General features: G+C 37.4%; 1 protein-coding gene across 9 annotated transcripts in view; it reads right to left on the reverse strand.

Moving 5' to 3' along the window:
- DCAF6 (DDB1 and CUL4 associated factor 6) overlaps positions 1-26,760 on the reverse strand; it is a 172,407-nt gene that overhangs the window by 18,175 nt on the left and 127,472 nt on the right. For 7 of the 9 annotated variants that reach the window (XM_089911542.1, XM_022560109.3, XM_022560101.3 and 4 more), the window contains 3 exons: positions 26,425-26,540; positions 25,155-25,241; positions 24,595-24,922 (listed from right to left, as the gene is read on the reverse strand). In XM_089911542.1, coding sequence (XP_089767668.1) covers positions 24,595-24,922; positions 25,155-25,241; positions 26,425-26,540 — 531 coding nt within the window. The remainder of the gene's footprint in view (positions 1-24,594; positions 24,923-25,154; positions 25,242-26,424; positions 26,541-26,760) is intronic. The other 2 variants (XM_022560102.3, XM_089911525.1) reach the window with 2 other exon arrangements.

Here is a 26,760-nt window from a genome sequence, read left to right on the forward strand (position 1 = left end):
CTTTGAGCTAAAGGCTATATCAACAGAATCCTTTAAAACCAAAAAGCAAAGAGAGCAAAGATTGAAAAAAACAAACAGAATATCCAAGGACTGTGGGATAACTATCAATACAATAAGTGTAACACAAGCATAATGGGAATATCACAGTGAAAAGAAAGGAACAGAAGAAATATTTGAAAAATAATGACTGAGAATTTCCCCAAATTAATGTGAGACACTGAACAACAGATCCAGGAAGCTCAGAGAACACCTTGCCGGATAAATGCCAAAAAAGAACTATACTTTGGCATATCACTTTCAAAATATGAAAATCAAAGATAAAGAAAAAAATCCTGAAAGAAGTCTGAAGAAAAAAAATCATACCTATAAAGGAACAAAGATAAGAATCACATCCTACTTCTCCTCAGAAACCATGAAACAAAAAGAGAACAGAGTGAAATAATTAAAGTGTTGAGAGAAAAAAACAAGACAAAACCACCAACCTAGAATTCTGTACACTGGAAAATTATCCTTCTAAAGTGAATGAGAATAAAGTCTTTCTCAAACAAAAACTGAAGAAATTTGTTGCCAGTGGACTTGCCTTGCAAGAGAAGTTCTTTAGAGAGAAGGAAAATAATAAAGGTCAGAAACATAAACTGACATAAACAACAGGAGGGCATCAAAGAAGGAATGAGTGAAGGTAGAATAAAAGCTTCTACTTTTCTTATTCTAACAAATAACACTTTGTTCAAAATAATAATAGCAACAAGCATTTCATTATCTATGCGCATATATATATGCTTATGTATGCTTACATTAAAGTGAAATGAATTACAGCAATGATACAAGGCACAGAAAGAAGGAATTAGGATTTTGTTATTATAAGGTACTCACACTACCTATGAAGCGGTATAGTGTTATTTGAATTAGCTGTAAATTTATATTGCAAACTCTAGGGCAACCACTAAAAAGTAAAAAAAGAAGTATAAATGCTATGCTAAGAAAGGAGAGAAAATGGAATCATATAAAATGCTGAATTAAAACCACAAAAGGTGACCTTCAAGATGGCGGAAGATTACAACATGGAGGTCACCTTCCTCCCCACAAATACATCAAAAATACATCTACATGTGGCACAACTCCTACAGAACACCTACTGAACGCTGGTAGAAGACATCAGACCTCCCAAAAGGCAAGAAAGTCCCCACGTACCTGGGTAGGGCAAAAGAAAAAAGAATAAACAGAGACAAAAGAATAGGGACGGGACCTGCACCAGTGGGAGGGAGCCGTGAAGGAGGAAAGGTTTCCACACAATAGGAAGCCCCTTCGCGGGCGGAGACTGCGGGTGGCGGAGCAGGGAAGCTTCGGCGCCGAGGAGGAGAGCGCAGCAACAGGGGTGCGGGGGGCAAAGCAGAGAGATTCCCGCACAGAGGGTCGGTGCCGACCGGCACTCACCAGCCCGAGAGGTTGTCTGCTCCCCGCCGGGGCGGGTGGGGGCTGGGAGCTGAGGCTTGGGCTTCAGTGGATCACAGGGAGAGGACTGGGGTTGGCGGCGTGAACACAGCCTGAAGGGGGCTAGTGCGCCACGGCTAGCCGGGAGGAAGTCCGGGAAAAAGTCTGGAACTGCCTAAGAGGCAAGAGACCATTGTTTCGGGGTCTGTGAGGAGAGGGGATTCAGAGCACCGCCTAAACGAGCTCCAGAGACGGGCGCAAGCTGCAGCTATCAGCGTGGACACCAGGGACGGGCATGAGACTCTAAGAAGCCTGTGTGCAAGCACAGGTCACTATCCACAACTCCACTCCCGGGAGCCTGTGCAGCCCCCCACTGCCAGGGCCCTGTGATCCAGGGCCAACTTCCCCAGGAAAACACACGGCGCACCTCAGGCTGTTGCAATGTCACACCAGCCTCTGCAGCCCCAGGCTCGCCCCTCCCTCCCCCCCCCAAGCCCCCCCCCCCCCGACGCCCCGGCCTGAGTGAGCCTGAGCTCCCTAATCAGCTGTTACTTAAACCCTGTCCTGTCTGAGCGAAGAACAGATACGCTCAGGCAACCTATATACAGAGGCAGGTCCAAATCCAAAGCTGAACTCCAGGAGCTGTGCGAACAAATAAGAGAAAGGGAAACCTCTCCCAGCAGCCCCAGGAGCAGCGGATTAAATCTCCACAATCAACTTGATGTACCCTGCATCACTGGAATAGCTGAATAGGCAACGAATCATCCCAAAATTGAGGTGGTGGACTTTGGGAGCAACGATAAATATATTTTTTTCCTTTTTCTCTTTTTGTGAGTGTGTTTGTGTATGCTTCTGTGTGTGATTTTGTCTGCGTAGCTTTGCTTTTACCATTTGTCCTGGGGTCTGTCCGTTTTTTCTTTTTTAGCATAGTTTTTAGAGCTTGTTATCATTGGTGGATTTGTTTTTTGGCTTGGTTGCTCTCTTCTTTCTTTACTTATTTCTCACTTTTTAATATGTTTTTATTTTAATAATTATATTTTATTTTAATAACTTTCTTTTCTTTTCTTTCTTTCTTTCTCCCTTTTCTTCTGAGCCTTGTGGCTGACAGGGTCCTGGTGCTCCGGCCGGATGTCAGGCCTGTGCCTCTGAGGTGGGAGAACTGAGTTCAGGACATTTGTCCACCTGAGGCCTCCGAGCTCCATGTAATATCAAACGGTGAAAGCTCTCCCAGAGATCCCCATCTCAATGCTAAGACCCAGATCCACTCAACGACCAGCAAGCTACACTGCTGGACACCCTATGCCAAACAACTAGCAAGACAGGAACACAACCCCACACATTAGCAGAGAGGCTGCCTAAAATCATAATAAGGTCACAGACACCACAAAACACATGACTGGACACAGACCTGCCACCAGAAAGACAAGATCCAGCCTCATCCACCAGAACACAGGCACTAGTCCCCTCCACCAGGAAGGCTACACAACCCACTGAACCAACCTTAGCCACTGCGGGCAGACACCAAAAACAACAGGAACTACGAAACTATAGCCTGCAAAAAGGAGACACCAAACACAGTAAGTTAAGCAAAACGAGAAGACAGAGAAACACACAGCAGGTGAAGGAGCAAGATAAAAACCCACCAGACCTAAAAAATGAAAAGGAAATAGGCAGTCTACCTAAAAAAGGATTCAGAGTAATGACAGTAAAGATGAGCCAAAATCTTGGAAACAGAATGGAGAAAATACAAGAAATGTTTAACAAGGATGTAGACGAACTAAAGGGCAAACAAACAATGATGAACAACACAATAAATGAAATTAAAAATTCTCTAGAAGGAATCAATAGCAGAATAACTGAGGCAGAAGAACGGATAAGGGACCTGGAAGATAAAATAGTGGAAATAACTACTGCAGAGCAGAATAAAGAAAAAAGAATGCAAAGAATTGAGTCTCAGAGACCTATGGGACAACATTAAACGCACCAACATTTGAATTACAGGGGTCCCAGAAGAAGAAGAGAAAAAGAAAGGGACTGAAAAAATACTTGAAGAGATTATAGTTGAAAACTTCCCTAATATGGGAAAGGAAACAGTTAATCAAGTTCAGGAAGTGCAGAGAGCCCCATACAGGATAAATCCAAGGAGAAACATGACAAGACACATATTAATCAACTATCAAAAATTAAATACAAAGAAAAAATATAAAAAGCAGCAAGGGAAAAACAACAAATAACATATAAGGGAATCCCCATAAGGTTAACAGCTGATCTTTCAGCAGAAACTCTGCAAGCCAGAAGGGAGTGGCAGGACATGTTTAAAGTGATGAAAGGGAAAAACCTACAACCAAGATTACTCTACCCAGCAAGGATCTCATTCAGATTCGATAGAGGAATTAAAACCTTTACAGACAAGCAAAAGCTAAGAGAATTCACTACCACCAAACCAGCTTTACAACAAATGCTAAAGGAACTTCTCTAGGCAGGAAACATAAGAGAAGGAAAAGACCTACAATAACAAACCCAAAACAATTAAGAAAATGGGAATAGGAACAAACATATCGATAACTACCTTAAATGTAAATGGATTAAATGCTCCAACCAAAAGACACAGATTGGCTGAATGAATACAAAATCAAGATCCATATATATGCTGTCTACAAGAGACCCACTTCAGACCTAGGGGCACATACAGACTGAAAGTGAGGGGATGGAAAAAGATATTCCACACAAACGGAAATCAAAAGAAAGCTGAAGTAGCAATTCTCATGTCAGACAAAATAGACTTTAAAATGAAGACTAGTATAAGAGACAAAGAAGGACACTACATAATGATCAAGGGATCGCCCAAGAAGAAGATATAACAATTGTAAATATTTATGCACCCAACATAGGAGCACCTCAGTACATAAGGCAAATGCTAACAGCCATAAAAGGGGAAATCGACAGTAACAAAATCATAGTCGGGGACTTTAACACCCCACTTTCACCAATGGACAGACCATCCAAAATGAAAAGAAACAAGGAAACACAAGCTTTAAATGATACATTGAACAAGATGAACTCAATTGATATTTATAGGACATTCCAATGAAAAACAACAGAACACACTTTCTTCTCAAGTAGCCATGGAACATTCTCCAGGATAGATCATATCTTGGGTCAAAAATCAAGCCTTGATAAATTTAAGAAAACTGAAATTGTATGAAGTATCTTTTCCGACCACAGCGCTATGAGACTAGATATCAATTACAGGAAAAAATCTGTAAAAAATACAAACAGATGGAGGTTAAACAATACACTACTTAATAACCAAGAGATCACTGAAGAAATCAGAGAGGAAACCAAAAAATACCTAGAAACAAATGACAATGAAAACACGACAACCCAAAACCTATGGGATGCAGCAAAAGCAGTTCTAAGAGGGAAGTTTATAGCAATATAATCTTACTTTAAGAAACAAGAAACATCTCAAATAAACAACCTAACCTTACACCTAAAGCAATCAGAGAAAGAAGAACAAAAAAACCCCAAAGTTAGCAGAAGGAAATAAATCATAAAGATCAGATCAGAAATAAATGAAAAAGAAATGAAGGAAACAATAGCAAAGATCAATAAAACTAAAAGCTGGTTCTTTTAGAAGATAAGTGAAATTGATAAACCATTAGCCAGACTCATCAAGAAAAAAAGGGAGAAGACTCAATCAATAGAATTAGAAATGAAAAAGGAGAAGTAACAACTGACACTGCAGAAATACAAAGGAGCATGAGAGATTACTACAAGCAACTCTACGCCAGTAAATGGACAACCTGGAAGAAATGGACGAATTCTTAGAAAAGCACAACCTTCTGAGACTGAACCAGGAAGAAATAGAAAATATAAACAGACCAATCACAAGCACTGAAACTGAGACTGTGATTAAAAATCTTCCAACAAACAAAAGCCCAGGACCAGACGGCTTCAGAGGCAAATTCTATCAAACATTTACAGAAGAGCTAATACCTATCCTTCTCAAACTCTTCCAAAATATAGCAGGGGGAGGAACACTCCCATACTCATTCTATGAGGCCACCATCACCCTGATACCAAAACCAAACAAAGATACTACAAAAAAAGAAAACTACAGGCCAATATCACTGATGAACATAGATGCAAAAATCCTCAACAAAATACTAGCAAACAGAATCCAACAGCACATTAAAAGGATCATACACCATGATCAAGTGGGGTTTAGCCCAGGAATGCAAGGATTCTGCAGTATATGCAAATCAATCAATGTGATACACCATATTAACAAATTGAAGAATAAAAACCATATGATCATCTCGATAGATGCAGAGAAAGCTTTCAACAAAATTCAACACCCATTTATGATAAAAACCTTCCAGAAAGTAGGCACAGAGGGAACTTATCTCAACATAATGAAGGCCATATATGACAAACCCACAGCTAACACTGTTCTCAATGGTGAAAAACTGAAACCATTTCCACTAAGATCAGGAACAAGACAAGGTTGCCCACTCTCACCACTATTATTCAAGATACTTTTGGAAGTTTTAGCCACAGCAATCAGAGAAGAAAAAGAAATAAAAGGAATCCAAATCACAAAAGAAGTAAAGCTGTCACTGTTTGCAGATGACATGATACTATATATACAGAATCCTAAAGACGCTACCAGAAAACTACTAGAGCTAATCAATGAATTTGGTAAAGTAGCAGGATACAAAATTAATGCACAGAAATCTCTTGCATTCCTAGACACTAATGATGAAAAATCTCAAAGAGAAATTAAGGAAACATTCCCATTTACCACTGCAACATAAAGAATAAAATACCTAGGAGTAAACCTACCTAAAGAGATAAAAGACCTGTATGCAGAAAACTATAAGACACTGATGAAAGAAATTAAAGATGATAGAAACAGATGGAGAAATATACCATGTTCTTGGATTGGAAGAATCAACATTGTGAAAATGACTATACTACCCAAAGCAGTGTACAGATTCAATGCAATCCCTATCAAATTACCAGGGGCATTTTTCACCGAACTAGAACAAAAAATTTCACAATTTGTATGGAAACACAAAAGACCCCGAATAGCCAAAGCAATCTTGAGAAGGGAAAATGGAGCTGGAGGAATCAGGCTCCCTGACTTCAGACTGTACTACAAAGCTACAGTAATCAAGACAGTATGGTACTGGCACAAAAACAGAAATATAGCTCAATGGAGCAGGATAGATAGCCCAGAGATAAACCCACTCACATATGGTCACCTTAGTTTTGATAAAGGAGGCAAGAATACACAATGGAGAAAAGACAGCCTCTTCAATAAGTGGTGCTGGGAAAACTGGACAGCTACATGTAAAAGAATGAACTTAGAACACTCCCTAATACCATACACAAAAATAAACTCAAAATGGATTAAAGACCTAAATGTAAGGCCAGACACTATAAAACTCTTAGAGGAAAACATAGGCAGAACACTCTATGACATACATCACAGCAAGATCCTTTTTGACCCACCTCCTAGAGAAATGGAAATAAAAATAAACAAATGGGACCTAATGAAAGTTAAAAGCTTTTGCATAGCAAAGGAAACCATAAACAAGATGAAAAGACAACCCTCAGAATGAGAGAAAATATTTGCAAAGGAAGCAACTGACAAAGGATTAATCTCCAAAATTTACAAGCAGCTCATGCAGCTCAATATCAAAAAAACAAACAACCCAATCCAAAAATGGGCAGAAGACCTAAATAGACATTTCTCCAAAGAAGATATACAGATTGTTAACAAACACATGAAAGAATGCTCAATGTCACTAATCATTAGAGAAATGCAAATCAAAAGTACAATGAGATATTACCTCACACCAGTCAGAATGGCCATCATCAAAAAATCTAGAAACAATAAATGCTGGAGAGGGTGTGAAGAAGAGGGAACCCTCTTGCACTGTTGGTGGGAATGCACATTGATACAGCAACTATGGAAAACAGTATGGAGGTTCCTTAAAAAACTAAAATTAGAACTACCATATGACCCAGGAATCCCACTACTGGGCATATACCATGAGAAAACCATAATTCAGAAAGAGTCATGTACCACAGTGTTCATTGCAGCTCTATTTACAATAGCCAGGACATGGAAGCAACCTAAGTGTCCATCGACAGATGAATGGATAAAGAAGATGTGGCACATATATACAATGGAATATTATTCAGCCATAAAAAGAAATGAAATTGAGTTATTTGTAGTGTGGTGGATGGACCTAGAGTCTGTCACACAGAGTGAAGTAAGTCAGAAAGAGAAAAACAAATACCCTATGCTAACACATATATATGGAAGCTTAAAAAAAAAATCGTTATGAAGAACCTAGGCACAGGACAGGAATAAAGATGCAGACGTAGAGAATGGACTTGAGGACATGGGGAGGGGGAAGGGTAAGCTGAGAAGTGACAGAGAGGCATTGACATATATACACTACCAAATGTAAAACAGATAGCTAGTGGGAAGCAGCCGCATAGCACAGGGAGATCAGCTCAGTGCTTTGTGACCACCTAGAGGGGTGGGATAGGGACGGTGGGAGGGAGACATAAGTGGGAGGAGATATGGGGATGTATGTATATGTATAGCTGATTCACTTTGTTATAAAGCAGAAACTAACACACCACTGTAAAGCAGTTATACTCCAATAAAGATGTTTAAAAAGAAAAAAAACCACAAAAGGCAAAAAAAGAGTGGAAGAGCAAAATAGGAACAAACAACAAGGGCAAGAAATAGAAAACACCAATGAATATGGTAGACATTAATCCAACTATATCAATAATCACTTTGAATGCCAATGTTCTAAATATACTAATCAAAAGACGGAGATTGTCAGAGTGGATCAAACAATATGACCCAACTATCTGTTGTCTACAAAAAAACTCACTTTAAATATAGACTCCCATAGAGTAAAAGTAAATGAATGAAAAAATATATATACCATTCTAACACTAGTCAAAACAAAGCAGGGGTTAACTATAATTTTTTCAGAGGGAGTAGACTTCAAAGTAGGCAAAATTATCAGGGGTAAAAAAGAGCATTACATAATGATAAAGGAATCAACTCTTCATGAAGACATAACAATCCTTAATGTGCATGTCTAACTACAGAGGGTCAAAATACGTGAGACAAAAACTGATAGAACTGCAAGGAGAAATAGGTGAATCCACTATTATAATTGGAGACAATTAGGCATTGAATATATTATACTGAACGAAAACATTTAGAGAATACGGAGAAAGACAGGCATTAAACAAACCATCCCTTAAATAAATGTATGATTACATACATACATACATCTGTCCACTCTTCTCATTTCCCACTGCTATCACCTTAGATTGGACCCCTCATCATCTCTCACCTGGCCTACTGCAATAGCCTCTTATGTAGTCTTGCTGTTTTCAATTTTACTCCCTTCCAATCAGCCATCTACGAAGCTGCCAAAATGATCTAAGACATAAATCTACTCATGTTTCTCCCAAGTTGGAATAATTTCTATAGCATCCCACTGCTTAAAAAATTGATTTACTCACTCATGCAACAAATATTTACTGTTTAATGAAAACAGATATGCTGTTATGTCTTAGAAAATTAAATCAGAATCCCAAACAGCGTACAAACAAAAGAGGCAGCTTATATAAGGACATTTTAACAGTGTATAACCTTTTGCCAAAGATGTTTTCTTGCTGAATATGTATACACTGTGATTGGAATGTAATTTTTTGTTCAAAACTGAATCTCTGTGTCCATTGAACAATTCTATTCTCCCTTATCCCAACCTCTGGCAACTACCATTCTACCTTCTGTTTCTAATGTTGCATCCTGACACTGGAAAAGAGACTGTTACAAACTAAGTGCTTTAAGCACCTTCAGCCCTCTAATCAGCCTTTCCAATGTCCTCCCAATTCTCAAAGATGGGAGCTCAGAGGAATATTGGCTTTTCCCGATCCTCCCTCTTAATTGGCTTGGAGAAACATTTCTCCAGATTGGGGAATCTCTTCCAGGCCTGACACCAAAGCCACACTCAGTGCTCAGCCCACTACTATAAAACAGCCTCTGCCTCGGAGTAATAAACAATTCAAATAGTGGGGATCTCTAATGAACCTCAAGGGGGTTCCTGCCTCTGAATCTATTCCTTCTTGTTTAGGTGTTTGAGAGATACATGCCCTATTCTCCTTAGTTCCTCTATCCCTCTACCCCTACCCATTTATTAAACTAAGACTTCTTAGAGAAGTATCATGCTGGAATTTATTTCTCCCAAAAGGGAGAAATAATTCTAGAAATTGATAGTAGTCATCAAAGTAACCCACCAGGTGAATTAAATGGTCCTTCGACATCTTTTATTTGTTTAGTTTCTAATAGAAGTAGAGCAGAGTCTTGGAAACACTGACCATTTGTCCCTATTGAATCAACTACCACCTTCCTTATGGGCAAACTGATGTTGGCAAAATTCACAGTGCACCTCCCATCAAAATTCAAATAAGTCCCTCAAAACTCTTCCCAGAATTAATTAATATCCTTTAAGTATAGAAGCCCTTCAAGGCATGAAACCCATAATAGAAGATTACAAGGCTCAAGGTCTCATTACCCTTTATACTAGCCCCTATAACTCTCCCATTCTTCTGGTGAGAAAACGTAAGGGCTGAGGGTGAAGGTTTGTCCAGAACCTCTGAGCAGTAAATAACACTGTCATCCCTTGACACTGTTGTTCCTAACACTCATACGTTACTAACAGCCATTCCTGCCGGAAGCAATTTTTTTTTTTACTGTAATTGATTTATGCAGTGCATTCTTTAGTATTCCAGGTGATGAAGCTAGCTAATACCTTTTTGCCTTCACTTAGGAACAAAAAATTTTCACCTGGACAGTAATGCCTCAGCGTTTTACTAAGAGTTCTTATTTATCACAAATTCTGAAGGCTGATATAAAGTTCCCTAGAAACTTATTTACAAAACAGAAGTAGAGTCACGGATGTAGAAAACAAACTTATGGTTACCAAAGGACAAGGATGGGGAGGGATAAACTGGGAGACTGCGACTGACATATACACACGACTGTACATAAAATAGATAACTAATAAGAACCTGCTGTATAGTACAGGGAACTCTACTCAATACTCTGAATGGCCTATCTGGGAAAAGAATCTAAAAAAAAAAAAAGAGTAGATATAACTGATTCACTCTACTGTACACCTGAAACTAACACAACATTGTAAATCAACTATACTCCAATAAAAATATAAAAAACAAAACAAAACAGGAAAGTTCCCTAGAGGTTCTACTTTGCAATATGTGGATGATTTGCTTCTTTGCTCTCCTTCTCAAACCTCCTCAAAGGAAGACAGTATTCACTTGCTAAAGCTTTTAGCCTTAAAGGCTTAAAGTTGCCAAAGAAAAATTGCAGTTTGCCCAAACCCAGATTCAATATTTAGGGCATCTGATATCAGAACGAGGGCTAAACCTAGACCTTGACAGACTTCATGATGTCCTAAGTTTCCCAAAACTCAAAACCTAGTGCCAACTGTGAGGTTTTCTTGGTTTGGTTGGTTATTGACGAAACTGGATTCCAAATTTCTCTCTTATGGCCAAATTTCTATGTTTTCCTTAACAATAACAACCCTGGCCCAATTTTATGTGAAGAAGGAGACAACATAGACTTTAAAGGCCTTAAAGGAGAGTTTGATGAACCCACCCGTCTTTGGGCATCCCAATTACCACATCCCCCTTTTTCTTTTTGTATATGAAAAGAAAGGGAATGCCCTTGGGGTGCTGACCCAAAAACATCGCCCCATAGGGTATTACAGCCAGCAACTGGACCCTGTGGCACAGGGATACCCCCCTTGCCTTAGAGCTATTAAGGCCACGGCCCTTTTGGTTAAGGCCACTGAGAAAATCATTATGGGATCCGCTTTAACCATTTTTGTACCTCATGCAGTAGAAGCTCTCCTGAATTCTCATCACACTCAACATTTCTCTACCAGCTACCTCACCTCCTGCTAAATCCTTTTGTTAGCTGCCCTTCACATCATTCTTCTACGTTGTAATACCTTATCCTGGCTACTCTTCTCCCCTCCATCATTTTCAAAGTCCCTCATGACTGCTTAATGCTGATGAACTAACTCCTGACTCCTCGTGATGATCTACAAGAAATTCCATCAGGTAATAATGCCGACTTCTCATGGCTCACTGATGGTTCTTTAAAAGGTGACAATGGCGAATACTGTGCTGGGTATGTTACTCCAATTCCTTTTAGTGTTGTTGCGGCAGCATCTTTTTCTATGGCTACTTTGACCCAACAGGCTGAATTACACACCCTTACACAGGCTTGTACTTTAGCCAAGGATAAAACTGCCAATATTACATTTGAGTTGGCCAAAAAAGTTCATTCAGTTAGTGAATATGTTGTTCAATAAAATTCTTGATGAAAATGAAAAATGTCTTTTATTTTTACTTAAAACAGAAAGAAACTTTTTAGCCAACTCAATACTAATAGTAGATATGCTTTTGGAGTAGCTCATGATTTTGGAATGTTATGGAAGCAATGTGGCTTCCTTACTTCCGGTGGACATAAAATTTTAAAATGGCCCCTATGTTCAGAAATTATGAATGCAATACTCTTACCTCCCACTTTCAGCTATTATTAAGATTCTGAGGCATTCTAAACTTGACTCTCTGGAAGCTAAGGGAAATCACCTTGCCGATATTTCTGAAAGGAAGGCTGCCCTTAAAGGAACCAACAGTAGCCAAACCACTGTCATAGTCCAAAGGGATATTTCTCCAAATGATAATTTAGAAAAACTGGCTAGAGAATCCCAACAATTGGCCTCAGAAAACGGAAAACAAGATTGGAAATTCAACAACTGTTGGTGTGATAAAAAAGAGAAAGCTCTGGTTTGGACCAAGTAAGAACCCAGTTTTACCCTGGAGTCTAAAATTCCCACTTCTCACCACTGTACATGCATTAAATCATTAATCTACTAAAAAAATGTTAGGCTTCATGAATCAGTATTGATGGGGAAACATTAATAAGGTTGCAAAAATATCTCACTTGTCCCACTTTTCCAAAGTACAACCCAGGGAAGCCTGTTCATACTGTTCCCAGACATTTTAAACTGCCTAATGGACCATTAGAAATCCAGCAAATGGATTTCACACAATTTACTCCATCTAATGGATATAAATATGTTTTAGTTATGGTCTGTATGTTTTCACACTGGACCAAAGCCTTCCCTTGCAGACAGGCTACTGCCTTTTCTGAGGATAAATTTCTTTTGGAAAAGATTATCCCTACCTAGGGAAATCTTCCTTAACTTCACAGTGATTGCCCAGGTGCTTCAAAATGTCTATGCTGGTTGGCTAGTTTTACACCACTATTACTGTTCTTACCACCCTCAATCCTCTGATTTAGTCGAACACACTGCTGGTATTAAGATTCAACTGTCAAAATTTGTAAAGGCCCTCCAAATACCTTGGCCAAAAGCATTGCGGCTGGTCCTTCTAAATTTCAGGTCCGCCCCTTTTGGAACTCATAAACCCTTAGCCTTTGAGATAGTCACAAGATGCCCAATGCACTTGGCTTCTGCTTCTTTTGACCTAAAACTGATAAAAGGAGAGATACTCTAATATTGCAAAAGCCTAATTGCTTCTATTAAAAATAATGTTTTGGGAATTCCCTGGTGGTCCAGTGGTTAGGACTCCATGCTTCCACTGGAGGGGGACCGGGTTTGATCCCTGGTCAGGGAACTAAGATCCTGCAAGCCGTGTGGTGTGGCCAAAAAAAAAAAAAAAAACTTTTGACAGATCAATCTTTTCACAGTGTGCCCTTGGGAGACAAAAACTTGAAACATCACACCTTGCAATCTGCAAATTTTGTCTTTTAAAAAAGACACTTCCAGATGAACTCTCTTCTACCTTGCTGGAAAGGCCCCTATCTAGTACTGCTAACCAACCCTTGTGCTGCCAAACTCCCAAGGAATAGACTCTTAGAGTCACATGAGACACCTAAAGAAAGCACCAAACCCTGACTGGACCTGCACATAATCTGGTGACCTGAAAGAAAAGATTTCCTGGAATTGACGCAGATGACATCTGATGAAACAGTTTTCCCCAGATATCCAGAAAATGCTTGTTGGAAGTCTGTTGCTAAACCTTTGATGATGACATAATGCTTCAGGTGATCTCCAATGTCTATGATCTTGATAACACATGGCCTTTAAACATAAAGTACCTTAGAGTTTTCCCTGCTACCCCTCCTTCCTTGTTACTCAAATGTGACCTTAATAGGCTTCTAATCTGTGCACTTTCCCGCCAACGTGAGATGCTACACCCAGCAAAAGTCCTTCATGATACTGAAGGACAAAAAGCTAAAACTAGAAAACGTGACTCTTGATCAGCAATGTTTTCAGAGAAAGGTCTTGATCAAAAGGGGGAAATGTTAAAAATTAAAACACAGAAATTTGAATTAAATACAGTTGGGAGTTTGGAAGAGGGAGATCTCATGTCCTGTGACTACAGCAGAGCCCAATAGGAAGAAGGAAGACATCTCTTCTTTCCTGAAAAAGACTCAGCCAGTGAAAACCCATACTCTTTATTTACCATAGCCCTCTCACCTTCCTTTTCCTCTCTATGAAAGCATTATCCTTCCCTTGGGGGGGTGGGGTGGGGGAGGGGGAGACACCTGAGTGTAGCTCATCATGGTTGCAGACTCCAAACTGCAATTCTCTGACTGATCCCAAATAAACGCATCTTTGCTAGAGAAATATCTAGCAGTCTATTTGTTTCAGGTCAACACTGGAAACAACCTAAATGCCTATTAACAGGAAAAAGGATAAATTATGGTAGAGTCGTACAATAACTTATAATACAGCAGTAAAGCTGATTGAGCAACAGCTATACATAACAGCATGGATCAATCTTAGTAACATATTGTTGACTGGAATAAAAGACAGCAAGTCCCATTTATAGTGAGATATCCTTTTTTATAAAGTTCAAAAGTGGGTAAGATAAATTAAATAATACATTGTTTTTGCATTTACGTCTGGTAATTATCTGTTAATTCTTTGTTTTTTAAAGCAAGGCACGATACACATAACATTCAGATGAATGATTACCACTGGTATAGTGGGCAGGGGGACAGAATGAGGAGGAGTATAGGTAGATCTAAGGTACTAGCAGTTTTCTAGTTCTTGGATTGGGTGGTGGGTTCATGGGTATTTATTACATTAATAAATAATAAAGAAAATGAGCCATGAATCAACAATGATAGTGTGTCACAAACCAAGAATTATAAAAATACAATTCTCCTTTTCCTCAGATTAGGCCCTTAATAATCCCATTGCCTATGCAAGGCTCTATCACTGCAATTACTGTGTTGTAATTATTTATGCGTGTCTGTGTATCTCACTGAACCAACAGCTCAGAGAGAATGTGTCTTCATTATCCTTATATCACCAGCATCCACGACAGTGTCTGGTTCATATAGTTTATTGAATTAACTAATCAATACAAAACTGATTATCTGGGAATTTCAAAGTAAAAACATCTCAAAGTATTAGCTATTATTTTATTTTGAAAATAGCATTTAATAGATGGGAAAAAAAGGCAGTGAATCTGAAGGAAGTACATTTGACCTAAGAAAATAAAACCTAGATTCCTGACTTTACATTTTGATCCTTTTCTCTTCCCTGAGTCTTTATATTTTATTTTTAATACTTCATATTCTAGAAAATTCTGTTTATAAAATGGTCAGCAAAATTTCTTAAGATGTCTCCAAGCTCAAATTAGAAAGTTACATCAATCAGAAAGAGTCTATAAGCCTTATTTTTTAAAAAAGATATTAAACTGGCACATTTAGTAGTTAAAAAGACAACTAGGCTGAACTACAAAAAGACATTCTTAAATAGCACTAAAAATATAAAGTGAATTACTTTGCCCATTGTTTTCAACATGGTAAAAAAAAATCCTTTTATAAAACATATTTACATATAGCTACAGTTGGAAATTCCCTGGCGGTCCAGTGCTTAGGACTCTGTGCCTCCAGTGCAGGGGGCATGTGTTCCATCCCTGGTCAAGGAACTAAGATCCCCCATGCCAGGTGGTGTGGCCAAAAAACAACAACAACAAAACATACAGCTAGAGTGGTAAAATTAATCAATACTATTGATATTATTAAAATAGCTTGTAAAAGAACAAAATATTAGGGTAGAAAAAGATGGCTTAATCAAAGATTAAATCTTTCCATCTTAAAATAAGTTGAGTTTGCAGACTTCCCTGGTGGCACAGTGGTTAAGAATCTGCCTGCCAACACAAGGGACACGGGTTCAAGCCCTGGTCCGGGAGCAACAAATCTTATGTGCCACAGCTACTGGCTGAGCCTGTGCTCTAGAGCCCACAAGCCACAACTACTGAGCCTGCGTGCCACAGCTACTGAAGCCCACGTGCCTAGAGTCCGTGCTCCGCAACAAAGAGAAGCCACTGCAGTGAGAAGCTCGCACACTGCAAAGAAGAGCGGCCCCTGCTCGCCGCAACTAGAGAAAAGCCCACGCGCAGCAACGAAGACGCGACGCAGCCAATACATAAATAAATAAAAATAAGTTGAGTTTGCATTTATTTATAAAACTTGAGATTGACTTTTTCCATTCAAAGATCAAAATATTAGGTTTTTATAAGCATACGGATGCTATTCTCAATCCCTGCCTCTTCCCCTGCCCCCTGCAACAGGAGAGTTTCTGTAATAAATATTTTCTCTATTTTCAGAACAGCTATAAGACTTTGGGACGAGAACCAAGTTGGTATGGTATGTGTCAAAGAAACATTCCCTAGGCAAAAGATATTAAAACAAAAGAATAAGTTAAATTCTACTTACTTATGCCTCACTGAATATGCTCATTTTAACTCTAGATACCAGTATACGAAGTTCAATTCTCTTAATTTATACTATATATACATTTTTCTCATATTAACTTAGTGGTTTTTAGAAAGAAAACCTCATTGACTTGAGCCTCCAAATTTAGAGTTTGTGATTATTCTGAGTTAAGCTCAAATTTACCTTTAAATTATCAATTAAAAAAAAGTTTGTTAGCCAAATGAATCTATGAATAGAAATTTAGAAAAGATATGTTACTTGTGTTTCTAAAAATAATACTTTTGGGCTTCCCTGGTGGCGCAGCGGTTGAGACTCCACCTGCCGATGCAGGGGACACGGGTTCGTGCCCCGGTCCGGGAAGATCCCACATGCCGCGGAGCGGCTGGGCCCGTGAGCCATGGCCGCTGAGCCTGCGCGTCCGGAGCCTGTGCTCCGCAACGGGAGAGGCCACAACAGTGAGAGGCCCGCATACCGAAAAATAAATAAATAAGTAAATAAAAATAATACTTTTAAGTTCTTTAAAGCACTTGTTTATAGTAAAAGCCATGTTAGTGTTACTAAGTCATCTACTGTCACCAACAAGGTCTCTGGATTGGAATTTCAGTCATTTCAACACATACCTTTTACAAGTATCCGAAATAAGAGAGGTGGATGAGTTGCTAGAGAATCTTGCTGTTTCTAGTCCTTTTGTGTCTGGGTGGTGGTGGGGGCAGGCAGATTGTATTCTTTGTCTCAAAATGTGTTAGTAAATAAAAATAAAGGATAGCAGGCCTGATGCTTCTACCTCTAAAGAGAACTTGACCTTTATGTAATGTTTCCTCCATTGTTCTGCCTGTCTGAGACACTGAACCCTGATGTACCTGCTTGCCTAGACGGTCTGTACAAATAATGTGATTCATGGTGAACACCTACTTTCCTTCAGGGTCTGGAATTTAGGGGGTTGTGGCTGGGTGCAGAGGGTGCCTATATGATCAGCCCTAATAAAACTGCTGGATTTCGAGTCTTCATTAAGCAGGCTTCTCTGGGCAGAAACACTACACAAGTGTTAACTGCTTTATATCGCTGGAAGAATGAGCACATTGTATGGACCACACTGGGTGGGAGAATGTTGGAAGCTTATGCTTGGATTCTTCCGGATTCCATCTGATGTGTTTTTCCCTTGTCATAATAAACTATAGCCATGATTACAAGTGACTCTTAGTTCTGTGAGTCTTTCTAGCAAGTCATCAAATGTGTGGAAATGTTGTCAGACTCCTAAAAAAGTAATTCATAGCTTTTCATTTATTTCAACTTTTAGGAAGCAGAGGAAGAAGACAATAAGCTGGATTATCTAAGGAAATATGAATAAAAATTTAGTTAGCTATAGTTTTAGATAAAAAGGTGTCTTCTTTGTCAACTTTTATTTATGTATTCATGTATGTATGCTGGCCTTAAAGGTGCTTACATCTTACACAGGGAAACATATACACACATATACACAATAAAGCGTTACAGGTAGCATAAGAGATACATATAAATGCACACAGAAGATATGTTCAATCCTACTTGGGATTATGCAATGTATAGCCAGGAAAAATTTCAAAAAACAGCAGCTTAAGATGCATGTTGAGGGGACTTCCCTGGTGGTCCAGTAGTTAAGAATCCACCTTCCAATGCTGGGGACACGGGTTGGATCCCTGGTTGGGGAACCAAGATCCCACATGCCACGGGGCAACTAAGCCTGCATGCCACAACTAGAGAGCCTGCACACCACAACTACTGAGCCCGCGTGCTCTGGAGCCCACGCACCACAACTAGAGAGAAGCCCATGTGCCGCAACTAAGACCTGACACAGCCAAAAATCAATCAATCAATAAATATTAAAAAAAAAAAGATTCATGTTGAGGTGGCCAAAATGATGATGATGGTGATGGTAATAGGAGGTCATTTCAGTTAGAGGGCACAGAGTAAGATATGGAGGCATAAGGTGTATACAGAGACACTCCGAATATGGCTGATGTAGAGTATGAGCAATTCTTGGCAACAGCCATAACACAGAATGCCTTCCACGTCAACGTTTTAGCTTTTCTATAACTCATTTAGAGCGACACAGTACTTTTAGGTTGCAATCTTCACTGTAAAAGTAGAAATTGGCTTTGTGTGCTTAGGATGCAGGGTATAAGTCAGAAAATCAAAAAGCCCTGAAACAAATTCCATTCTACTATAATTTAATTAGAAAGTGCTAATTACCAACAGACTAATTTGCGAAAAGTTACTCCAAATATACCTTAATGTTAAAAAAGTCTATAAACACCAGCACAAAAGCAAAAACAATTTTGAGATGTTTATATGAGAATCCTTGTGAGAATAGGAGGTAACCAGGGATTTCTATGTAGCTACAATATTTCTGGCTTATTTCATCATTTCTGTATTCCCCATGAGGAACTCTACTAATTTTACATTTCTGATTGTTGCTATATATTATGTTTTATATTCCCCTTTGTTTTAGAAACATATGATAAATAACAGACATGTGCCAGTAGAATTAGGTACAAGGTCGATTTTGTCATTAACCCAGGTTTTGGGTAAATGAATAATGGAACTGAGGTTCACTTTAAAGTAACATTTAAAAATGTACCCCCTTGTTAGTCTTCAAATTACAGAAGTGTTTGAGAGTTATGTATCACTTGACATCTGATACTAAGTTACTAACCGATTTATGAGAAAACTGCTTTCTTTAAAAAAATCAGAATCTTAAAACTGTGCACAGAATTAGACTCAAGTCCATTTTTTGTTACTGATCTCAAGGAAAAGGAGCATTTTTGAATAATACCAAGAAGTTGCTAATTGTTACCTCCAATCAAGTTTTAGAAAAACATAAGTTGCATTCTTCAACAAAATAGTCAAAGCAAGTAACTAATATTTAAAATACATCATTTCACATTATAGTTACTTTATCATATGACACACTTGAAGTGAACATCAATTATATCTGCACACAGGAAATTTCTTTTCATTCTATTCCCATGCAGTGCATGCAGCTAAATATAGTTTGTGAAAAGCAACCCGCTTTATAATACTTAGCACTTAGAGTTCAGTTAAGTTCAAGGAAGTATTAACTGTTAATAGGAAAGGTGGTTAGCTGTGGAAAAAGAGGACCTGCAAATTCATCATAAAGGAAAAGTAAAATAATGAAGGAACATACTGAATTACCTCATTATTCTATCACCTATTGTTGTTCCTCTGATATTAAATCTAGTGAAGGGAACACAATAACTAAAGTCACTTACAAAGACTTCAAAGAACCAAATATTTAAAGCATTAAGGCCACCACTTTTATCATTAATCATCTAAATCTAAAATACTTTTGTTTCCCTTTGTGACTTAGCGTATTATGTGAGAATATGTCATTCAACTAAATGTGTATGAGCAAATTAAGGAAACAGAAACACTCACTGAAGATAGATTAGCAGGAAGACATTGCACTTAATCCCTTTTATCTTTTAAAAAAATTAGAAACTAACCCTGTTAGGTTCAGATTCATATTATCAATACCCTCAACTGGAACACACTAGCTCCCCAGGGCTGAGTTGCTCTTTGGGAACTAAATAATTAAGTCCTGAGCTGGCTCATTTGTCCTAACCATAAGACTGTATAACCAGCAAGCAAAGAATAATAGAGCTTTTAACTCCCTAGGAGTTCAGTTCTTTCTCTATGATTACTTTTCCTCTGCAATTTTAATAAAGAATAAACTTGAATCACTAGAAATACTGAAAAAGTGATTATAATGATGACTAAATAGATGACAGCAAATTTACAGTATGCAAAGAATTTTGGCTTTAAAAATGAAGGCCATGTTCCATAGAGTCCAGAGTAGGTAAATGGAACCAAATTTCTATGCAAATAAATATTTTTTTAAAAAGTAACTAACAGGCAATATACAGTTAATATCTTTAATCTTTACATAAAAAATCTTTACAGTATCTTAATTGAGTCTATTAACTAAAAACTATACAAGACTATGTGAGAACTTCTTCAGGAAGCTTACTTAGATACTTGTTTTTTTTTTAGAGAGCAAAAAACCTCTTGGGTTTGGCAAGAGGAAGAGCTATCAGCCAGGCCATCATTCTGTTTACTAGAAGATGGATTTGGCGCTGTGAAAACAGTTTACATGAAGACCATCTAAATAATATACCTGACCACTTCCCTTTCATTCCAAGGGCACCTGTTTATGTTTCTAAATCCAATATATAAAATCACTAAGAGAAACACATACTCCTTTCATTTATTGCTTTTTTTATACCATATTAGAAAGTACATGTTTGATTAATTGTTTCTTTCTTCAATTTAGTTTCCATTTAACGTTCTGTGTTCCTGCTGTAGACAAAGTTAAAGGGGACCGAACGTGGTGATTCATAGATTTCACTGTTTTAAACTTTGGTTATCTGTCAATAGAGGCATTTTACCATACACTATAGCTTGGTTTCTCTCTATAAGACCTATTTGCTATAAAGCAGGGATCAGCGAACTATGGCTCTTGGGGCAAATCTGGCCAGCTGCCTGTTATTCTAATGGCCCATAGAAGAATAACAGTTTTTACATTTGTAAATGGTTACATTTTTTAAATGATTATAGAAGTGCCTACATAACTGCCTCCATTTTGCCTCTTGGCCAACAAAGCCTAAAATATTTACTATCTGGCTTTTTAGGAAAAAGTCTGTTGACCTCTGCTATAGAGAGTCCCAGTTATATTTATACCGAGACTAGCTATAGTTAATGAGCAGAGCATTCCATTTTAAAATACCTATGTTAATTGTTAAGGCCTTTATTTTCTAAGACATTTCCTTCTCGTGCTTGTTCTCAGCTCAGAAATGAAAACCTCGGTCATATTTATTTAACCAAATTATAAGAATGCAAATCTTTATTAAAAAATCATAACTTTGTGTTGCAAAGAACTGTTTTGATATTTTTGTTAAATGCATTGAAAATGGCTTAGCTATAAACTTTTTAGGTTTCATTTAAAAAATTAAATGTGTGGCAAGAAAAATATGAGATCCACTATGTAATTCTTCATACAAATTAAAGTATAGATCTAAGTATATACTCTTTTACCATTTTCAATTTTGGGACCATCTCTAGCCTAACCAAACTAATCTCGACTGGGTTTCTTAATGACCTTTGAGACGTGCATCCTTTTAGTTGGGCATTTCATCCAAGTGTGAAATGTTTCCTTTGATTCTAAGAACCAAATGGTATTTTTACAGTAGAGCTTTGAAATTCTTTGTCCCTTTGGAAATAGAAATTCTCAAAATTCATATGCCTATTTATAAGCTGGTAAATTATTCTTTTCATGTTCTGAAGAAGCAAAATTTCTTAAACTTTCTCTCTTTAGAATAAAAGTCAACATACCCATTCCTCCAAATTTAGAAGTAAGATAAATGGGCAGTTTTCTGAAGGATGAACAGCCCTTAGAAAGGTACAGAAATGAAAAGTACATTTTATATAGGTAGTTCAAGGTTTAATCAAGATGGTGCTCAGGAAGTTAGGAACTATCAAAATTACTTAGAGAAAAGTCAGAAGGAAGATTTTCCACCATTTACAAATTTTTGGTAAACAGCTAGGAAAGAATAATGCAAATTTCAAAGGAAAACTGATGTAACTGTGAAACAGTCACTATAATCACTTTAGCATTACCTCAGTATGCACAACTTTGTGTGTGTGTGTGTATATATACACATATATACATATATAATATTGTATTTATTTCATATATTTATTAAAACTGTTTTCCATGTTCTTATAAATGGCTTGTGTATCTGTCTTCTCTTTTCAGTAAGTTAACTTTCTCAATGGGAAGAATTTTATTATTCTTCTGTTACTACTACTATGTCCTATAGAATAAAACAAAATAATATATAGGACAAACTAAGGTTAAATACCTAAACTGAGTGTACAGAATATTAATAATATTTAGTTTAAAAAACAAAAAAAGCAGGGAAGCAAATGTAGACCCAGAGGTGGTTTCAAATCTGGACCTAACCATGAGAGCATGAATTCAAGAGTACGTGTGTGAAGTGGGGTCACTTCCAGGTTGTTGTCCCTGATCATCTCTCCTCTAAAAGAGTCTGCTAGTCTAGTTCAGCACCTGGGTTTCTTGGGTCAAGGAAGCTATCAGGTGCCGATTTTGTGGCAGATCCAAATCTCAGGAGAATCCCTAAAACATATAAATCATCTAAGTATTATGAAAATGATAAGTAAGTGATAACACTCTATAGAAATACACTATCATTTCTAGTCAGATATCCAAAGTAAGGACAATATGCTGCAAGACATTTTGCATTCTCTAGGACCCACTCTCCCCACAAATCCTCCTTTCTCATTCATGTTACACTACTGTGTAAAAAAAAAAATCTCCTTAGGTCTAGAATATACAAAACCCCTGCTTAGCACCTCAGTTTCCTCAGCTATAAAGCAGGCTAGGTAAAAGTGTTAAATAATTAACCTAAATAGAAGATGCTAAATAATTATGATTTTTTGCAAGTGTCTAATATTTACCAAAAATGTATGATCTCTTATTTAAACAAACAGACCTGGTAAGTGACATTTTACTAGAAGTTGATACTTAAATTTTATTTTCCATTATGACCTTAGTATCATTTTAAGCTGTGTAAGTACAGAAAAAAACCAAGGACATATGTTTGCTTACATCATTAGAAAGCCATAAATTTACGAACTTAAAATAATTATAGACTCTAGCTCTCCACCCAGGGTTTTAGAAACCATCAACTTGATTTTCAAATTGTGCTTGCCAACCTTCTCTGCATACATCAAGCGGTAATAATATTGTAAGGGACTCCCTCTGGGTATGGAAAGAAATGAAACTAAGTTTTACTTGTCTAAAATATATACTAAGAATTTGAAGACTAATGTGTGGCAGGTAATGAGAAGATGTTTGATTAGTCTCTAAATACAAATATAAGCAAAGATTACTTCCTCTACATTTAAAAACAGGGTCACTGCAAAGTAAACACGTTGACCAAATATGACTAAAGGAAGATACATATCTATCTTCATAGTTAAGAAAAGGCAGTTTCACTGAACTGCAAGCTACAATGTTCAGGAATTTTGCTTGTCCTCTGTTAGTCTTTATCCCTGTAGCCATTCTTACTGTAATTGCTTTTTAAAGTCTAAGTAGCTACACAGAATATCTTGGTTGTTTAATACACCTGTCATTTATTCAGTGCTTTCAATTTGAGACAAGTCCTTGCACTGATTGATTTTTTTTCTAAATTCTGACAATTCTAGACAATCATAACCCCATTTTATAGATAAGGAAACTGAACCTTAAAGAGACATTAAGTAATTTGAATGATGAAGCAGCTAGTAAATGGTAAAAACAGAATATAACTCATTATGCTCTTAACCATTATATAACATTGCCATTCTTTAATGGGAAATTAATCTTTTCACTTGACAGAAATGTCAGAATATTTTATAAATAGCAGAACATTGAGCATAAAAATATGTGATGTGGGTTCTTCATGCTTGTGTAAGCTAGGATTTTAAAGATAAAATTTTATTCTCTGGAAGAAGACAGAACTTACAATGAGATATGATGGCACTGATTATGGAAATAGCTTTAGAAATGTACGGAATGCAATATAGTTTAAAAGATTTACTTTATCTACTAAAAAATAAAATATATCCTTATGAACACATAATATGAAAAATGGAAAAAGTATATGAATGTATTAGCAATTTAATTCTTTACCGTAGTTATAATATTTGGTGTGATTTTTCATTTTTGAAATTGAGTTACTAAGTTTAGTAGAAGTCAGAGAAAGACATACTGTTCTCAGAAAGAGAACTTTATCACGCTACCTTAATCCAGGGTCAAGAGAGAAGCAGAAAAACTGAACGTTAAAAAAACCCAAAACTGATAAAGGCCAGGATGTCTACAGGGCAATCTGACAACTAAATATAACTAACTTCATAAATAACCTGTTGGTCATTCTCAACATTCCTTTCTCTTGATCTGTAAATTGAGGACCAAGCCTTAGTGCTGAAGATACAGAGCAATGAGACATTCTATTCTCCACAGTTTGCTCAAAGAATGTAATACATGAAATTATTTATAATTTAGAAAATTCTATGAGTTTATATGACTGAGACACCCTTAGAGGAAAAAGCTGTCAAAAATGGAGAAACTCCTTTATGTGACTTCAAACAAAGGCTTGTGAATTATACTCTTTATAGTTCATGTCAATTAAAAATTTACCAACCTATCACCAGGTCCTGCTCGATACCTTGCACCTGGGATCAGCACTGGGTCATCATCACTGTCATCTGTGTCCTGGAGAGCAGAGTCCCTGGCCAATGTTTCCTCATGAGCCAAAGGTCCAATGGCTTCTGTTTGTGATTGAGGTTCGGGATTGCTGGTACTCTGACTGGTAGCACTTTCAGTGCTAGTTTGATCTGAAGTTCCTGGTTCCTTGCCTTTTTCAGACAAAGTGGATTCTTCGGGAACCCCACAAGGGCTATCAAGACTGAAGTCATTCCTTTCTCCTGAACCGGAATCCAATGGCTCAAAAGTAAACTTATCTGATTGTGCTGTCAGAAAATAAGTAGTAACAATTGGTCATGTTGGCAACAGTATTTATTTAATCTAACTTCAGAGCTGACACAGACAATTTCTAATATAAAGTCTAATCCCCCTATATGAAGAACAAAATTCCACAACACATCTATTTGGAAATGGTCTCTAACTCTGGAGAGACTAATACAGATTAAGGCTTCTTTTTCCTATATGAAGGAATTATCTAAAAAGAACATGACAACTCACCTATATCTATACTGTTCTGAACTGTGCTTTCTGCAGACGTACCTCCCTGAAGTGTTGTCACATCCTCTGATGATTCTTCAGGAGCTTCTGGGAATTCAACCAAATTATCATTAAATCCTAATTTTGTTTTTTAGAAAAATAAACACCAATTTAATACTCCAGCTTTCCTATATATAAGCAGTTCTTAACCCTTTTGGGGTCGTAGAAGCTTTTGACACTCAGATAAAACCTCGCCCTGCCAGTGTAATGCAAATATTATGTATGTACCCACAAAACTGTAAAACGCTATTAGGAAGAAATGTGCAATTGTGCCCACTGCCTCTTCCTAAAGCCTATGTGTGGACCTTCATGAACTCCATGTGAAGAATCTCTGCTTTAGATTAGCCCTCACAACTGACATTTCTCAATGTTGCTTTTTTTTCCCCTAAACTTCAGAGAATCTAAACTTAAAACTGAGTATTTTTCTGCCCTTTTGTCATGCATTTGGTCTAATTTGAACTATCATGAACAAATAGTAAAGTTAGCCCCACCATAAATTCTGTTTGGCCATTGAAAATACTTATTTCTGGATTTAATTCCAAGACCCATGAAGGATCAGTCTTTTTTGTTCCTAATTGGACATTTGCTTACCAGACAGTCATCTTATATGTACTTTATTCTTGTTAGCTCCGTTATACTGAGGTATGTATTCATTTAATGAAAAACAATTCATTTATTCCTTCATTTATCAAGTATGTACTGAAAATCTACTCTGTTCTAGGCTATACTAACCCCTAAATTTCATTTGATGATCACATAAAACTATTCTAGGAAAGGGTTCTAAAAACATACTCTAAATCGCACTTCTTGTATGAAACAGGATTTACTCATAACCTGTTTAAATTTTATCCCTTTTTTCCCTCCATAAACCACCTATACCCTTTGAAAAAAATCAAGATAGGTACTCTGTATTTCACTGCTAGGTATAAAAATGGTAAAGATAATTCAAACCAACATTTCTATCTAACATACTGTCAGTACGATGACCATCTATCCTGGCCACTGTGTCCACAGAGGGGAACTGTGCTTTACTGTGACGCCCCATCTTAAATGCTTAAGGTCCTTATCTTTTGCGTTTGTTATCTGTTTATCAACAGCAGTAACTGGACTATTGCGGCAAAAGTAATTGATTAAAAACAAGAAACAAAGCTGTAGCACTGAGGTATCCGAAAAATAGGCAAACATCCAACACTGGGTTTTGTCATGACAAAAACAAAATTTAACATCTTACTTGCTTCATTCTCTCCTCCTAATGGTTGCATGGAGCTCTGTGGGACCAAGGATTCCTCCTGACCCTCAGATTTGCAGTGGCTCCCATTTCCTCTAGAACTTGAGGCAGTACTGCTCCTACCATCAAGACAAGATATGTGATCCCACCAAGAAGTTAATAAACATGAACTTTTAGGATAATTTTTATATTTTACAACTAGAGAAGTTGATCAAAAAACTTGACTACAAATAAAATACAGGATTTATTATTTTAATAGTACTTGAGAAACATCACTTTAGAAAGTCTAGGTGGTTATTCTAATCCACTTTAATATTTAAAAAGAGATTTAAAAATATG

This window comes from Delphinapterus leucas, chromosome 1 (assembly GCF_059928025.1).
Source record: "Delphinapterus leucas isolate spDelLeu-1000000601 "Yukka" chromosome 1, BTC_Dleu_Yukka2, whole genome shotgun sequence".
NCBI classification, from domain to species: domain Eukaryota; kingdom Metazoa; phylum Chordata; class Mammalia; order Artiodactyla; family Monodontidae; genus Delphinapterus; species Delphinapterus leucas.